General features: G+C 38.1%; 1 protein-coding gene across 2 annotated transcripts in view; it reads left to right on the top strand.

The window, feature by feature from the left end:
- The window catches only part of prkdc (protein kinase, DNA-activated, catalytic subunit), a 32427-nt gene that overhangs the window by 1353 nt on the left and 13693 nt on the right, over positions 1 to 17381 (top strand). For both annotated transcript variants that reach the window (XM_086065804.1, XM_086065803.1), the window contains exons 5-54: positions 111 to 219; positions 311 to 423; positions 628 to 727; positions 841 to 896; positions 1337 to 1367; positions 1448 to 1605; positions 1690 to 1836; positions 1952 to 2116; positions 2895 to 3063; positions 3315 to 3361; positions 3439 to 3561; positions 3637 to 3792; positions 3932 to 4041; positions 4706 to 4865; positions 4958 to 5044; positions 5140 to 5259; positions 5532 to 5691; positions 5815 to 5924; positions 7118 to 7205; positions 7356 to 7519; positions 7599 to 7751; positions 7863 to 7970; positions 8666 to 8892; positions 9017 to 9111; positions 9263 to 9365; positions 9462 to 9595; positions 9673 to 9903; positions 10092 to 10318; positions 10409 to 10617; positions 10704 to 10827; positions 10923 to 11066; positions 11172 to 11348; positions 11450 to 11638; positions 11848 to 11952; positions 12119 to 12286; positions 12632 to 12759; positions 13189 to 13396; positions 13579 to 13757; positions 13857 to 14025; positions 14140 to 14205; positions 14286 to 14349; positions 14433 to 14581; positions 14678 to 14815; positions 14923 to 15042; positions 15208 to 15351; positions 15495 to 15646; positions 15893 to 16024; positions 16213 to 16324; positions 16438 to 16562; positions 16641 to 16790. In XM_086065804.1, the coding sequence (XP_085921930.1) occupies positions 111 to 219; positions 311 to 423; positions 628 to 727; positions 841 to 896; positions 1337 to 1367; positions 1448 to 1605; positions 1690 to 1836; positions 1952 to 2116; positions 2895 to 3063; positions 3315 to 3361; positions 3439 to 3561; positions 3637 to 3792; positions 3932 to 4041; positions 4706 to 4865; positions 4958 to 5044; positions 5140 to 5259; positions 5532 to 5691; positions 5815 to 5924; positions 7118 to 7205; positions 7356 to 7519; positions 7599 to 7751; positions 7863 to 7970; positions 8666 to 8892; positions 9017 to 9111; positions 9263 to 9365; positions 9462 to 9595; positions 9673 to 9903; positions 10092 to 10318; positions 10409 to 10617; positions 10704 to 10827; positions 10923 to 11066; positions 11172 to 11348; positions 11450 to 11638; positions 11848 to 11952; positions 12119 to 12286; positions 12632 to 12759; positions 13189 to 13396; positions 13579 to 13757; positions 13857 to 14025; positions 14140 to 14205; positions 14286 to 14349; positions 14433 to 14581; positions 14678 to 14815; positions 14923 to 15042; positions 15208 to 15351; positions 15495 to 15646; positions 15893 to 16024; positions 16213 to 16324; positions 16438 to 16562; positions 16641 to 16790 (6803 nt within the window). The remainder of the gene's footprint in view (positions 1 to 110; positions 220 to 310; positions 424 to 627; positions 728 to 840; positions 897 to 1336; positions 1368 to 1447; positions 1606 to 1689; positions 1837 to 1951; positions 2117 to 2894; positions 3064 to 3314; positions 3362 to 3438; positions 3562 to 3636; positions 3793 to 3931; positions 4042 to 4705; positions 4866 to 4957; positions 5045 to 5139; positions 5260 to 5531; positions 5692 to 5814; positions 5925 to 7117; positions 7206 to 7355; positions 7520 to 7598; positions 7752 to 7862; positions 7971 to 8665; positions 8893 to 9016; positions 9112 to 9262; positions 9366 to 9461; positions 9596 to 9672; positions 9904 to 10091; positions 10319 to 10408; positions 10618 to 10703; positions 10828 to 10922; positions 11067 to 11171; positions 11349 to 11449; positions 11639 to 11847; positions 11953 to 12118; positions 12287 to 12631; positions 12760 to 13188; positions 13397 to 13578; positions 13758 to 13856; positions 14026 to 14139; positions 14206 to 14285; positions 14350 to 14432; positions 14582 to 14677; positions 14816 to 14922; positions 15043 to 15207; positions 15352 to 15494; positions 15647 to 15892; positions 16025 to 16212; positions 16325 to 16437; positions 16563 to 16640; positions 16791 to 17381) is intronic.

Genomic DNA, 17381 nt, shown 5'->3' with positions numbered 1-17381 from the left:
GGTATCTTTTGTGATGTTTTTCCCAGACATGTCTGAACAGAATCACATATTTTCAAATTCATAAAATGTATCTGCTAGTTATTTCGTCATTAACAACTTTTCCGCAATAGGTTCTTCTAACAACAAATGCTTCCACTGTGGCAGCGGAGTTGAGAATTGGTGAAATATTCACCAAATTTTATAGTGAACTTTGTCAAAAGAGCAAACTTCCAGATTCAGGTAAGGGCTTGATTAACAGCGAAAATGCTTATTTTCTTCTCTTTTTTTTTAAAGCAAAATTATTTTATGTTTTAAATTTGTTATTCATTAGTTCTTGGCAACATGTACGAATTGCTGGGAGTTGTTGCAGAGGTTCACCCTAGTGAGATGGTCAACTACTCTGACAAACTCTACAAAGCCTATCGAGGGGAGCTAAAAGAACAGGTATTGTCGCCTAAAAAACTTTTTCTTCCATAGTCAAAGAAAGTACAGAAAATAGATTGTAGGGCACAGACCTCCACCAAGGCCAGTTAACCAGTGCTCGTTGTTGATTGTTCAGGCAGATTATAGCATTAACATTTGAGCTTTCTATTTTGCCTGTTTTTGTTTATCTATTTTTACAGTTATAATTTACTCATTTTTTTGCAGATGACTTCTACAACAAAGGAGCCCAAACTCATTGTAGTCGCTGGTTGTTTGAGAGGAATCACTGCTCTTATGGTTAACTTCAGTAAACCAATGGAGGAAGGTGAGCTGCGGGCGTTATTACTTACCACGCAAATCTTGCATATATTTTGTCGCATCTCTGTCAGTCAGTTTTGTCTGTTGGTTAAACGACGAGTGTTTGTCTTTGACTTACAGACCCAGCAACATCCAAAGAAATCTTTCAGTATTCTCTAAAGGCAATTAGTCCACAGGTAAATGCTTTTGGGAGCACACAGTGGTGTCAGAGGCTGGCACTTTTTCTACATTTAGGCCTATGTCGAACTACAACCAAGCATCTTTGAGTATTTTGAAAAGCGCTAGTGGGCAAAATATGGCTTAGATAAGTGACAAGTCTTGTAATACTTCCTAAAATTGTTTCAAAGCCGAGCTGTGATTGGTTGTTCCCCGAGCAACTGTGATGTCATTTTCAGTAGACAGCAAGTGGCAAAATGGCCGCCCACTAAGATGGGTAAAACGGGCGTATTTTGCTGCTTAACTCATATTTCACAAACACAAAATTATTCATCCGAATGCCGTGTTTAGACTAATAGGGGCACAATTTCTGGGTTAAATTCTCCTTGTGTTGAAGTGCTGAAATATTGTGCATTGTGCGCCAAGTCAATCTAAAAAATCTTTCTTTTTTTTTTCCTAGATGGAAATTAGTCGATATGCTGTCACTTTTGGTAAGGTCACGCTTTTCGTGGCACAGTGAATTTGAAACACTCTGTTTAATAAATACTAACAGCTCAGTTTTTTTGAACAGCTGGTCTTAGATTGTTCGCCAGGCATGCGTCCCAGTTCAACAGCTACCTCATAACCCACTACCGGGAGGTGTTTGATGCCATGTCCAAGCTCTGTGGTCACATCAACAGTGAAATGAAGAAGACCAGTTACTATGCACTTGAAGCTTTTCTAAAGCAGGTGAATAATGTCACTCATCAAATTTTCCATTGCAAATCATTTCTTGATAAAGCTGTGTAAATTTAAAAAAATATATATTTTCAGGTTTCAATGCTTGTGGCGGAAAATATTGAGGAGCACAAAAGTAAGTTGAAGTTTTTCATGCAAAAGTTCTGCAACATCATTAAGACCATGGAGTCAACCCACAAAGAACTATCCATCGCCATACGAGGATATGGGTTGTTTGCAGCTGTAAGTTTGTGTTGAGGACAAAATGGAATGTAGATTTGATTAGATTCACAAGTTCAAATGTGAATTTTTGACAATTTTGTTGCGTGTACAATTTTGTTTTCTCTCTCTCTTAAAGCCATGCAAGAAAGTTTGCCCTCAAGATGTGGAACTGATGTACACTGAGCTGATTCAACGCTGTAAACAGATGTACCTGACTGAGTCTGATAAAGAGGATGAAAGCTTCTACCAACTGCCCAGCTTCCTGGACTCTATAGCAAGTGTCCTCATTCACCTGGACAAGGTCACAAAATCATAATTACTCTATACTTGGATTTTGCTTTACATAATTGCAGGAATGTCTTCTGTTAGAATTAACGGGAATTGATATAATTTGTCAATCAACACATTTTTTGCAAAATCGCTGTTATTGGCTATAATGATAGCCAATAACAGCGATCATGGTCTTGGAATATTCAGGGCACACTACTGAATATGAAGTAATTTCTTTTGCGTTACATTTTTACATTGATTAGTGCTGTTTACAATTAAATAAAGCTCATTAGGAATTTTTTTAAATGTTTTATTTAGTTTTATTTAGTTTCGTTTTTTTTATTTATTGTTTTTGCTTTGTTTATTAGTTAGTAAATTAGTATTATCTTCTTCAGCAGGTGGCATGAATAATGAGGAAACTTATCTATGTTCTAATGCTAATTACTGCAAAACAAAAACAGATAGAAATAAAAAAAAATCTGATGAAAGAAGAGACTCTAATCTTTCTTTTGGTAGGTTCCATGTTTTGTTTTTTATAGCAATAAAACACAATATTCTATGGGCCTTGCATAATGAGTCAGAATCCAGTAAAACAGCCAGGAGCGAAGGGGGTTGCTTCAGTGAAAGTGGCTGGGAGTGAACGAGTTAATCATAAGCGGTTCAGAGAATGGATGGATGGATTCTATTATTACTATACTAATAAGTTGGACAATAATAGTATTTCCAAAATTCCCCAGCAACGTATTCTGTTTTGCAACCCCATTTGTATTTCTTCATGACTCCCGACCTCCCATGCCCTTTGACTTCAGGTTCCAGAGGTGTATAATCCACTACTGGAACGTCTCCTGGTGGTGCAGATTGACAGCTTCCCTCAGTACAGTGAGAAAATGCAGATTGCTTGTTGCAGAGCCATCATCAAAGTGCTTGTGGCCGTGGCCTCTAAAGGACCTGTTCTGTGGAGTTTCATTAGCTCTGTGGGTAAGTTGACCTGAGTTCAAAATAGCTGCAATAAATGATGTATTGTGGGTGTAAAAGTGGCTTCACACAAAGATCAGAGTCATAATATAGTGTCAAATATGGGGCCCTCGATTCATGAAGGTCCCCCACATATGATGTTTTGAGATCACAAGAACAGTATGCAAAAAAACAACAACTTTTTTTTAAATGTAGAAATTCATTTATGCCTCTTTTTATTTTTTATTATATTTATTTATTTATTATATTTTTAGTGCATCAAGGATTGATCCGTGTCTGTTCCAAACCCATGGTTACTGAGGTCAGTTAAATGTTTCTTTTCTTACAACATGGAATCTTGTTTTGATTAACATCTTCATAATTTTCTTCTTTTCCTAGGCCAAAGATTCTGAAAAAGATTCGTTTGGCTCATCTGAAGTTCGTATTGGAAAGTGGAAGGTTCCATCCAGTAAGAACTATCTGGCCCTATACAGAAACCTGCTAGACTGTGATCGGTTAAAGGTACGACTACAATTTGTATCTTTAGCAACTGTTATGCATAATCTGACTGGAAAAGCACTTTCCCCCACCCCTTAGGATTCAGGATTTTTGGATGGAGCATTTAAAAGTCAGAATGATGCTCTTGTTTCCTTGTGTCGCATTGTTTACGATGAGCTGGTCAAATCACTTCTTCTGATCATCGAGAAATTAGACTTGTCATTGCAAAAGGTCACACCAGGAGAGGAGGAGGAGGTGCGTGGTTGCACTTAATGAACACATTAACGGCATATTTGTTAACAAACAAGTAATTATTGTTGTGTATGTAATAGGGATGAACACTTTAGTCTGCACAACTCTACTTCATGAAAACCTGTCACCTTCTCTTTGTCAGGGTGCAGAAGATGTGTCTCATGTCGTGCCTTCTTCTGATCCTACGGCTCATCTTTTGCCCAATAAGATGAAAGACTTCACTGCCTTTATTAATTTAGTTGACTTTTGCAGGTAATGTAGAGCAAATAATGAACATATTTGTATCCTCACAATTGATTCACAGTGCAAACATCTAGAGATGGTGATCTTAAAGACTTGCTGGTTAACTCATTTGCTCCCAAAAACTTATAAATACGTTCTATTTTAAACATGTTGTGTCCCAAAGACGTATTTATACGTGTTTTCTTTTTCATGCTAGAGCATACAAAAGGCTTTGATGCAGCCTCTCACCTGCAGAGAACGATTGAAGATACTGTAGTAATTACACAAATGGGCAGCAGGTGGCAGCAGAGCAAAATAGATCAACCAGGGCCATGTTGAAAAAAAGCTCATTTACCCACAGTTCTAAATAGATTTGTTAATAATGAGGAAAGTTTGCTATATTCCAATGCTAATTGCTGCAAAACGGAAACAGATAGAAATGTACTTTTTTTCTGATGAAAGAGGAGACTCTAATCCTTCTTTTGGTAGGTTCCATGTTTTTATAGCAATTGAACACAATATTCTGTGGGTCTAGCAAAATCTGTCAAAATCCAGTAAAACAGCCGGGAGTGAAGGGGGTTGCTTCAGTGAAAATGGCTGGGAGTGAATGAGTTAAATCCAAACAACCCAAGATGTCCATTTTGATCTACTCCTTGAAACAACTGAGACCAATGTTTTATTTTTGCTTCTGTAGTGAACTGTTGCTTTACAAGCATGTTGAGTATTTCGAGACTTGGATGTACCCCTTCAGCCACAAAATTATTCTCCATTCAATTCGAAACCCTCTTGTCAGTGGATTTTACAAGTTGCTCTCTGTCACCATGAAAATTGCCAAGAAAAATAAGTATTACCAGGTAATCTATCCATGAACAATATTTTAAAGTAATCTATTTTGGTTTCATGGTGAGTCGAGAAAGGCTTACTAGTGACAACTTTTCTTTCGCAGGGAGTTGGCCTTAGAAGCGCAGTTTCAACTCAGAGTGACACAGTGAAAAGTGTTTGTTTTGCCCTTTTCTCAAAGTTTGGAAAAGAGGTAGACTCTCTTTGAATAGTATTAAAATGTAGTTGTTTATCTAATAACCAAGCTTTTCCCAGGAACTTGTGAATGAATTGTGTCTGTCTGACTAGGTCTGTGTGAGAATGAAGCAGTACAAAGATGAGCTACTGGCATCCTGCTTGACGTTTGTCCTCTCGCTGCATCACAACATCGTTGCGCTGGACATCAAGGCGTACTGTCCTGCTCTGGAGGTGGGTCCCACATTTCTTTTTGTAGTCTTAGTCAAATTTACAATGTCACTTTAAAGCTTGGACAGAATGAAAAGCTGTATGACTGTATTCGTAGACACTGCCGGTGTGCCTGGTTTAGTGTACTGTTTATATTTTAAGCCACTAAGCATCATCTGAGAAATACTGAGTTTGCTGAAATAAACACAAACTGCAATCAGCCCGTTAGTCTCAAAAAGTGAATGCTGTCTAAAGGAAACAACCAGTCTCCATACCTTCACTTTTTCGTCATGCAGGCGGCTCTGAAGTTGGGGCTTAGCCATGTCCCTTTGGCCAATGCAGCCCTAGATGCTTTAGAGGGCTGGTCCAGCCACATCCCTCTGGACACCATGCAGCCTTGCTACAAGATCATTCTCCCTCTCCTGGATGGATACCTCAAAACCAATGCCAATGACAGTAAGCCTGTAATTTATCAGCAAACTATATCAATAGCCACTTATTGGAAGAATAAAAAATAAAATAAAGCTATTACTTTTTGTCCATGGAGATAGATTAACCATCTCTTTGTTGACTTCTTAGACAAGGAAGATAGCGTCTGGGAGGTGATGTCTTCTTTGTCCTCAAGAACTGACATTGGATACAGCCGAGTGATGACAAGACTTTTAAAGAAGTCCAACCAGCTCGCCATGGTAATATAGCAAACTATACACATTATACACTACATACTATTCACAAAAAGTAAGGAATATTGGGGTTTTGAGGTAAAATAGGTTAATCTGAACATTTTACCTGAAAGCCCAGTATCCCTCACTTTTTGAGTAGTGTAGTTACACACATTTTTATAAGTTTATTATTTACTTAGTAGGGGTGTCAGGCGATTACAATTCTTAATGGTAATTCATCTCACGATTTCAATAGCTAACTCAGGATTAATCGCAAATTTTATATCTGTTCAAAATGTACAATAAAATATTTTTTCCTAAGTTTTCATACTCTTGTTAACATAAAAGTGGAAACAAAATATTAAACTAATATAATTATGGCTGCATCTTTTAGTCATTGATACACAAATTTTATGATAAATCATCAAATTGAGTTAAAATTTAAAAGATGTACTGTACTGTAAAAAAAAAAACGAGTGTGATATTGATTTGTGTTGAGGTCATTTTTCTGCCACTAGTTGGCATAATTGCATTTTTAAGACAGCTCTGCATTTTTCATTTCATATTAAAAGCTATCTAATCTTTAACATGAAGTAACTTGTGGAATTATGCACATCTAAAATTGTAAATACAACTTGACTCCAGTCTCCACAAATATATGCATTATTATTACATTTATTATTGCTCAATTTTGACGTGGACGTGTCTGCTGCGTTGCGACTGGAATTCCCCCAGTACAGGCTTTCCAAGTAAGGGGCGGTAATTAATCGCGCGTTTTATATTCTAGTTTCTTCAACATAGCCACCCTTTGTTCTGATTACTGCTTTGCACACTTTTGGCATTTTCACCTCTGGGAACGCCTTTATTACTGTTGGAAAACCATTTCAGGTGACTACTCTTGAAGCTCATCAACGGAATGCCAAGAGTGTGCAAAAAAAAAAAATATATATATATCAGAGCAAAGAGTGACTATTTTGAAGAAACTACAATATAAAACCTGTTTTCAATTATTTCACCTTTTTTTAAGTACATAACTCCACGTGTTCATTCATAGTTTTGATGCCTTCAGTGAGAATGCACAATATAAAATAAAGAAAATGCATTGCATGAGAAGTTGTGTCTAAACTTATGGCCTGTACTGTATGCCCCTAGACTTTACTTTAAATGCACTTGTGTAGATTCATTGTAAACAATCAACTCTTCTTTATATGTGAATATAGGAGGATGCCCCTCTTACCATGGTGAGGCTCAGGGTGGTGAAGTTACTTGGTCACTTGGGTGGGAAGCTCAACAGAAACCTCATAACTGGTATGGATTCAGACAGCTAATCAACAATTTCTTCTGTTTTCATCTTCCACAGCATAATGTTTATTTTGCTATCGCTCCAAGCAGTTGTCATCATTCTGATAAAGTTGACTATTTATTTTGTTCATCATGGGCCGCTTTTCTGTCACTTAGTGGTTTCATCAGAGGAGATGATGAAGAAGTTTGTTGCGTGGGATACCGAGAAGAGGCTCAGCTTTGCTGTGCCATTCACCGATATGAAGCCAGTTATCTATCTTGACCCTTTCCTGCCTCGGATCAGTGAGCTTGCTTTGTCCACAAGTGACAGACAAACCAAAGTGTGTCTTTGACCATATATTTTGCTCTCTAGTGGTTAATATAATATGCAGATCCTCCTTTAACTGATCTCTGATGCAGGTTGCAGCTTGTGAGCTGCTCCACAGCTTGGTCCTCTACATGGTTGGGAAGAGCGCTCAGATGGTGGAAGGAGAGAACCGTTTACCACCAATGTACAAGCTGCACAAAATACTTTTTCCTGTGCTGCTGCATCTGGCCTGTGATGTTGATCAGGTATGATTCATAAATGTTATAACAGGAATGGAGCAGGTGTGTAAAATCTGAAACATCGATGGTAAATGTGTGATACGTGAAGTAATATATCAAAATTAATGTTTTTGCCAGGTGACTAGGCAGCTTTTTGAACCACTGGTTATGCAGCTGATCCACTGGTTTACTAACAACAAGAAATTTGAGAGCCAAGATACAGTAGCTGTTCTTGAAGCCATTCTGGTAAGTGCCTGCATTCAGTCAAGTACTTAAGTCATTTGCTCCCAAAAAACGTATAAATACGTTCTACTTTAAATGTTTTAAGTGTCCCAAAGACATATTTATACTTTTTTTTTAATGCTAGAGCATATAGAAGGCTTTGATGCAGCCTCTGAACTGAAGAGAACGGTTGGAGCAATGGTAGTAATTACGGCCAGCAGGTGGCAGCAGAGTATAAGAGATCAACCAGGGCCATGTTGCTAACAAGCTCATTTACCCACAGTTCAAAACAGATTTGTGAATAATAATTAAACTTAGCTATATTCTAATTTGAATTTCTGCAAAATGGAAACAGATAGAAATATACTTTTTTTTCCTGATGAAAGAAGAGACTCCAATCTTTCTTTTGGTAAGTTCCATGTTTTTATAGTAATAGAACACAATATTCTGTAGGCCTTGCAAAATCAGTCAAAATCAAGTAAAATAGCCGGGAGCGAAGGGGGTTGCTTCAGTGAAAATGGCTGGGAGTGAATGAGTTAAAAGTATCATCCACTTGCTAACAGTCTTTTCTGCCAAATTTCCAGATCTCCATCCATGTAATTTTTTGTTATAGCTTGCTGCTCTATTATTATTAATAGTATTTTATATATATATATATATATATATATATATATATATTTTTTTTTTTTTTTACAACAATGTGATTTGTTTGTTGTTAGGATGGCGTTGTTGACCCCAAAGACAGCACGCTCAGAGACTTCAGTGGCCGCTGCATTGAAGAGTTTGTCAAATGGTCAATCAAACAAACCAGCCCAAAGCAGCAAGAGAAGAGCCCCACAAACATGAAGTCACTGTTTAAGCGGATCTACAGCTTGGCTCTACACCCCAATGGCTTCAAAAGGCTTGGTGCAGCCTTAGCTTTCAATAGTATCTACAGGCAATTCAGGTGCGAGAGTTTCTTTGCTATACAGCCACTAAGAATTTCTAAATAGATTGGGAGATGATTATGACTTGATGGATTCAGACTATAATGCTAATGTGTTGTTTTTGCACAACCATTTCTCTTCCAGGGAGGAAAATTCCTTGGTGGAGCAGTTCATCTTTGAAGTACTTGTTATTTTTGTCGAGAGCCTGGCTCTTGCACACACAGATGAGCGATCAATGGGTAACTCTCGTTCAGTTTAACAAACTTTAAAAAACAACAACAACAAAAACAATGATAAATATGAATCTCCAACCAGGTTCTATTTTAAGACATGTGACATATGATATAACTATTACCAACCAACTATTACTTGCTTTTCTTACCTCCACAGGTACACTGCAACAGTGTAGCAGTGCCATCGATCATCTGAAACGAATTATTAAGTACAAGGCCCCCGCTCTTAATCAGCACAGTGCAAAGAGACGCAACCCAAGGTTGGTAGTCAACAGACAAGCACATGTACAAGACTACATTTCTACCACATGAGATGGGTCAAATTTTGCATTGTAATTTTTTTCCCACTGTATCAGGGGCTTTCCAGCGGATGAAAAGTTGTGCCTGTCCGACGTGGTTTTTTGGCTTCTGGAACAATGTGGAAGACCTCAAACTGAATGTCGCCACAAATGCTTGGAGCTCTTCTATGAGTTTGTGCCTCTCCTCCCAGGTAAGATCCTTATTACCAATAATTGTATAGCAAAATATATTTTTAAATACTCTCCTCTGTGTTTAATGTAAATTTAGGAAAGAAGTCTCTACCACAATGGCTGGAGGATGTGCTAAATGATCGCGGTATTGGTTTCCTGGTAGCAAAGTTTGAAGGTGGAGGTCTACTCTCCCAACCTACTCTCAGGAACTTGATGGGGCCTTTTAACGTAAGAGCCACTCTGCAGTGGATGGACCTTCTGCTGGCTGCCCTCGACTGCTACAACACCTTCATCAGCCTGCATATAATTAGGCCTAATCACATGCTTAGTAAGTGCCATTTATCATCAGAAATCAGTGCAGGTGTTCATGGTTAAATATTAGTGCTACAAGCTGGGAAATGTCTTTTTTAATCCTGAGTTGCTTGGCGTTTACTTGCTGATCTGCTGGGAAATGTCTTTTTTAATCCTGAGTTGCTTGGCGTTTACCTGCTGATCTGCTGTTATTTCCTTCCCAAGATTCCAAGGAAGAATCGAGTTTTCTGCAAGCTGTACGTTTCTTTTTAACTGAACTTGCAACTCAAGAGCTGGCTGCAGCAGAGAGCTGCTTCCGTCATGGCCAGAAAAACTCTCACTTCACTCCAATAGAGGTAGAGCAGTACAACTACACCAAATGTACAATCATTGTTCGCCTGCTGGAGTTTACTACTATGGTCCTTGTCAAAGGAGGCCAGGACTTTTGTAAGGTGAGACTGATTTCTAGGCGTGAAAGCCCTTTTTGTCACCATCTCTGCGTGTCGATGTGGACTAAAAGGACCTTCTCTTAACATTTACAGCTTTTGGAACAAGATATTTTCAGCTCAATATTTTTTGAGCTAACTGCCATGGTGGTGTGCGAGCCATCCTCTGTGGGTTTCAACATGGCAGATGTGGATATAATTAGGAACCTACCCGAAGTCTGTATTCCTCTTCTCAAAGCCCTGTTGGCCTCACCATATCGGGTTGGAGTGGAAGGTAGCTTGAAGAAAAGAGTTTCACATAAAAGGTATTTTGCTCTTGTTTTTTGTCTTTGCCAATCAATTTCAAGGCTAACACAGCGGCGCCATTTCATTTGTATTTGTTGCTCCTCAGTGTTGATGCGCTGTGTGCTGTAGACTTCTACCACTCTGGACACCATGGCCAGTTGGAAATGGTTCTGTCTTCATGTAAGCAGATCCACAAAGCTGGCTTCCTCCATTCCATTCTGAAGAGCCAGGTAGTTGCCCTTACTTGCTTTCATACACAGCTTGATTGCTACATGTTGATCATGTTTTTTTTTTTCTTCTATTGGTGGTGTCGTTTGTAATGAAGGATGCAGATCCTGCCAAATCACTTCTCATGACGGTGTATAACGGCATAGCACCTGGTGACAGGAAGTCACTTCCATCCTTGGACATAAACACCAAGAAGCTCGCCGAGGGCCTGCTTCAGCTTGCCTTTTCTCTTGCTCAAATGGTCAGTGCCGTGCTTTTTAAGACAAAGTCACTAACAAAAGTAACTTTAAGTACAGTTAGTTGATGACTGTTTGCCCCCCTTCTGCTCTTGCACATTGTCATACAGGGTGAGCAGCTACTGGACATACTGCTGACTGGAAGTCACTGCCTGAGCTTCTTGAGCTTCTCCCATGCCGAGTACTTCTACAGCCTCTTCCCGACGGCCATCAACACTGAGCTGCTTCGAAACATGAATACGACAGTACCTCGTCTAATGATGGCCTCCTCTCTCAACCCCAGCATGGTAAATAGTTCTTATTCTTAACGTCACTGCACAAAGCCCATCATTGGCTGTTCATGAACTCATAATCAGAACATGAACCTTTCTGCTTATGTTTATCTCAGGTTAGTGTGTTGCTGAATGGCATGCTGGACCACAGTTTCCGAGAGCGCTCTTTTCGGAAAACTCAGGGAAAACAACTAGCGGAGTTGGTGCTACGAGGATGGAATAGCCTGCAGTCCTGGTGGGGTGGACATGCTTCAAATGCAGAGAGCAAAACTGCCACACTTCTGTTACTCTCCAAACTCCTACAGGTATTCTGATGTAACTTCTTTTTGGTCCCAAACAAACGGCTGATGCCGTTTTAATGTCGCTTAGTTGAAAAAAGAAACGGGATAATCATATTTAGTTATAATAATAATCCGAGATGTGTGGTTAGGCCAGTTAACAGTTGTTTATTGAAATATTTTTTTGCATGCAATCACATTTTGCTTGTTCTTCATCATATTTTCCCTCCAATCAGATTGACTCATCTGTGTGCTCCAATGTCAACCATGAAGGGTTTAAGCCCGTATTTTCTACTTTTACCATGCTCCTGGTCGACATGAACCTACCACTAAATCGCAAGGTAAAATTGTTGTAGCATTAAAGCTATTCAAGCACATTTCCGTTGGGTCTGGAATGGTTAAACTTGATCTTTCTTGCGATTTTAAGTTGCATTTTTAATTTATTCCAATTTATTGCAGTATTTTCTGTTTGTCAGTGTTTTTATAATTTTTCCTCATCTGTCTTAGAGTCAAGCCCTCCTGGTGTTGCCCTTCTTTACAACTGTCCCAGAGGAACCACTGGCTGAGCTGCAGAAAGCACTTGAATGCCTGGTTGCCTCCCACTTTCCCATGCAGTCTGATGAATTTGCAAAGGGGTCCCTTCACCGCAACAACTATATGGATTGTATTAGAAAGGTCAGTGGTGTTTTGTCAATTGTCACAGATGCCCAGATCGCAGCACAATGAAGAATGTCGTACAAAAGTATACTCTACTACATGTATAGTAAATTCCATATATTAAAGTTAGGTGGCTCTGCACCCTAATCCCCGAATTTTATGTATCTGGAAAAAACAAAAACGATGATGTCATTTTTTTTCTTTCTTTTTTTTATGTACAGAATGTGCATTGTGTAATGTGTTTTCCTTCAGGGATATTGCAACAAAGAAGTTCAGTTCAATATACTGTCTGTCAAGTAAGGTTTGACTGGAATAGTTTTTTTTTTTGTGTGTGTGTGTGATGAACGATTATTTCTGTTATAGTTGCTGGATGCACTTGAGCTTTGTCAGAGCCCACTTCTGCTCAAACTGCTGGCTGGGATTCTGTGTCGAGACAGAAAACACATCATGGAGGAGCAATTTCAAACATGCTTCCAAAGAATTAGTAAACGGTCAGTAAATTAATTTATAAAGATGAATTGCATTTATGTAAATTTTAAACTAATTATTAACTATTAAGTTACATTTACATGGTAGGTATAAAGTGTTAGATAAGAGTGACCAGATGTTCTAATTTCTCTGGGGTTGTGCACTTTTTGAGATCTATGAAAGATTTCATTACCTTGTTCTGTGCGTGCGTGTGTGTGTGTGTATGTTTGTAATCTATTGGTTTTGATTGTATTATTAATGCAGTGTTTCTTTAGCCATTCCTAAGAAATACATTTGAATATAACAATGAATGAAAGATGGCACAAATATATGTAGTACACATTAAATGGTTTTAATTATAATGTCAGTTTCGTATATATTATTTACTATCCACATTTAGGGTATAGATTTGTGTTTTTAAACTTTTTTTTTTTCCTTCTATGTGTGATCAGATCAAGCAGTGAACGGCAGTTACAGCTGCTGTGTACAATATATGGAGTGTTCCAGCAAGGTGATGTGCCAAGGAGCAGTGTGCTTCAGGCCATGATGGAAAGAGTTCTGTTGCCTCTCGCCTCTCACTGTAGCACCAAGACACTCATTGACTTCTTTGTGGCAAACGTTACGGACATAATGGATTTGATTCTCAGTCGCTTCACTAAGGTTTGATTTAGGCTTTTTTTGCTCTTAATGAGAACGTGTCTACTGCCTTACCTTTTCACCCATTCCTATTTTTATGGCATCTTTTGTTATAACAGTTCATCATTCAAATTATTCCGTTGACAGGTTAAGTCTAGTTTTTGTGCGATCTGAGGAACACACTCATGAGTGTCTATTTTTTTTAGGCAAGTGAATCAGGGTTTGAAATGCAGCTGGTGAAGAAGAATGGCTGTTTCAAACTGATGGACCTTCTCTATTCTCGGCTTCCCAAAGAGGAAGTTTATTCGAAGGAATCTCGCATCAATTCGGCTTACTGTGGCACAGACAAAACTGAAGGGAACGAGCTATCAAAGAAATTGCTTAAGTAGGACGCCGCCTTGACTTCTACAGATGCCGTGTGTTTATGTACGGGTTTCCCTATGACTAAATGATGATGAGGAATCTTTTCAATACGTTTTATCAGGTCATGTTTTGAAACGTTCACCGAGAATATGGCTGGGGAGACTCAGCTCCTCGAGCTTAGGAGGCAGTACCACTGTGCTGCGTACAACTGCGCCATCGCTGCCATCAGCTGCAGCTTCAATGAGCCCAAATTCTATTATGGCTTCCTCTTCAGTGACAAACCAGAAAAGGTGCGGCCAAACTGTAAAATCCACTCAAACTGTCATTGTAATTCATGTGTCACAAATAAGTTAAGATGTCCTTTATTTTTATTTTATAATTTTTTTTCATTTGAACTTACCCAGAACCAGTTCATTTTGGAAAATATCATTGACGTTGAAAGAACCTACAGTTTCCCAGTTGTTATCGAGGTATGTTAGGTTGTTTTTTTTTTAGTTTGGGAAAAAAAATGTCAGGCAACATTGCATCCTTTATGTACTTATCAATGCAGGTCCCTCTTGAGAGAAAGAAGAAATATACTATGATTCGAAAGGAAGTGAGCGAGGAGAATGGAGGTATTTATTATTGAGTGTTAACTTTCTGATGTTATAACAATACGATATTAGTTGAGCATCGTCTTTTTGTTTGGTGTCTAAAGAGGCACCAGTATATTTATCCTCACAGTCGTACATGGCTGATAGCAGTCTGAGCGAGGAGATGAGTCAGTTTGATTTCTCCACCGGCGTACAAAGTTTTTCCTACAGCTCCCATAAGCCTGAAGGGGAGAGACGCACTATAACAAAGGCCGTAAGTTGTATTCACTGAACTAAAGCTTACCATGTTTTTTGCCCCATATTCTTTACGTGATCTTATTTGTGTGTCTGGAAATTATACATTTAACAGACAGAGGAGACACCTTATTCCCCAGATGCAACAGTGGACCTGGAAATGGATGAGCTCAATCAGCATGAATGTATGGCGACCATGACAGCTCTCATTTGTCACATGCAAAGGAACAACATAACTCCCAAAATTGAACAGGTCAATAAGCCACGTGTATTTATTTTATTGTAAAAAAAAAAAAAGGGGGGAAAAAGGAGGCACTGTCACGGTCATTGGTAAAAGATTTCCTTTTGTTTGTGAAATAGGGAAATGTCCCCAGTGACCTTCCTCCATGGATGAAATTTCTACATGGAAAACTAATGAATCCAGCCACACCACTCAATATCAGACTCTTCATTTCAAAGCTAATCATCAACACAGAGGAGGTGAATATCAATTTATGTGTCAATTTATGTTTTTGTTGTTGTTTTACTGTAGTACTAGAGTGACGTCAACTGCCAGCCACAAATTCCTTGTATGTTGATGATTCTGATGTGAATTAAAATGTTAAGAATCTTTGTTGATTTTTACATTTTTTTTATTATTTGTAGGTCTTTCGACCGTATGCCAAGCACTGGCTTGGGCCACTCCTACAGCTAGTTGTATCTGGAAGCAATGGAGGAGAGGGTATCCATTTTATGGTTGTGGATATTGTGGTCACAGTGTTGTCTTGGACCAGCTTAGCAAGACCCAAGGTTGTATATTCTCATATTTGCGCTGCTACTACTATGTATTGTCAAAACAAAACAAAAATTGTTACACATAGTTATTGTCATCAACTACTTTCATGATGGCTGGTGAAAGTTTTGACATGCGTAACAATATTTTCTCATCTCAGGGTAACGTGAGAGATGAAGTGCTCGCCAATCGCCTGCTCGAGTTTCTAATGAAGCACAGCTTTCATCCAAAGAGGTCTGTGTTTCGCCATAACCTGGAGATCATTCGGACTCTGGTGGAGTGCTGGAAAGAATGTCTGTATGTGCCTCACAGGTAGGTAAACCATTTAAAAATTTATTATTATTCTTGTTCCAGAACTTTGAGCTTCAGTATTTGTTTAGCTACTGTAAAGTGACTGCAAGCTCCAATTGAATTGTTCTTGATTTGTTTGAAGGTTTTAAGCAAATTCAGTAAATTGTCAGAGGTGACAAGAAAATGCAAATGTGAGCTTTGACATCAGTTACAAACTTTTTGTATTTAAAAAAGTAACTGGTATTTTCACTTAATGTGTGTTTTTAGTCTGATATATGAGCGCTTCTGTGGCACGAACCCAGAAAGTAAAGACAACTCTGTCGGGCTTCAGTTGCTCGGAATCATCTTGGCCAACAACCTCCCTGCTTACGATGCCTCCTGTGGAATTCAGTATGACAGGTAAACCTGTTTGGAATAAAAATGGCAAGGGCATCCTTGTGTAACCTTTGGCATTAGTTATAAGATGTTGGTCATATTACCATACAATTTCATTTCCTTAGTCTGCACACATTGTTCCACTCTGCTTAGGCTATAGGGCAAGGACCACTTGCATTGATGATCTTTAATCATACTGCACGTCATTGCAGGTACATCAAGTCCCTCACCAACAACCTTACCTTTGTAAGGTATAAAGATGTCTACTCAGCTGCTGCTGAGATTATTGGACTGATCTTGAAGAACATGACTGACATGGAAAATGTATGATATTTCCCCCGCTTTGGTTATTAGAGTTATATTTGAATTGACGCTCTTAATTTATATATCATACTGTAAATAGATTGAGATGTAACTCTTCTAATTTATTCCCCTAGCATCACCAAGAACTTCTCAATCTTGCTGCAAGTCAGATAACAAATCTGAAGAAAAAAGAAATGAATGACAAATTCATTATTTGTGTGAACAAAGTGTCAAAGCACTTTCCTCCTTTTATGGATAGGTGAGTTTTGCTTGTGTACACATTGGCAAAAATATGTACAGTACTATGGTTTTATGGTTTCCTCTTTGGCTGTTGCAGGTTTGTCAATCCTGTGTTCTACCAGCTGCCAAAGTTGCACGGCATATTAAAAATGAACTGTTTGGAGTGTGTGTTGAGTCGAGCTGATGTCATCCCAGACATTTTTTTGCAGCTTAAAACCACAGGATTCATTCAGATGATGGGTCATAGGTAAGTGTCAACCAGCTTTTTTACTTACTGAGAATCTCCTGATATTGAATATTGTATGTATTTGAGGATGTGTAAATATCTTAAGGATATATAGTACGGTACATTTTTTTGCTACTTGTCTCCTCGCTTATATATTTTGTGTATTCTGTTATAGTACCAGAGAGAGAGCAACTACTGGCAACAAATTTATTGAGGGTGTAATATTCATTACATTACTCATATGAATAAGCACCTGCTGGTATGGAGGACCAAAACTGCCAAAATTCCAAATAAATAAATGAGAAAATAAATAAATAAATTACTAAAAGTGAAAATAAAAACTGACATAAAAAAATATAATTTGAAAAAAGAAAAAAAATATATATATATATATATAAATGGAAATAAAAACAACTATATATATATATAATACATTTGTATTTAATTTTGTATTTATATTTTTTTATTTTCAAATGACTGAATAAATAAATGACTAAAAGTGAAAATAAAAATGAATATAAAAACTATAATTCAAAAATTAAATACAAATGTGTGTCTGTATGTATGTGTATATATATATATATATATATATATATATATATATATAAATTC

Source organism: Leptonotus elevatus, chromosome 21, assembly GCF_054856555.1.
Source record: "Leptonotus elevatus isolate MCC_2025b chromosome 21, RoL_Lele_1.0, whole genome shotgun sequence".
NCBI classification, from domain to species: domain Eukaryota; kingdom Metazoa; phylum Chordata; class Actinopteri; order Syngnathiformes; family Syngnathidae; genus Leptonotus; species Leptonotus elevatus.
Note: the sequence above shows the minus strand (reverse complement) of the source record. Positions and strands in the feature narration are given on the sequence as shown.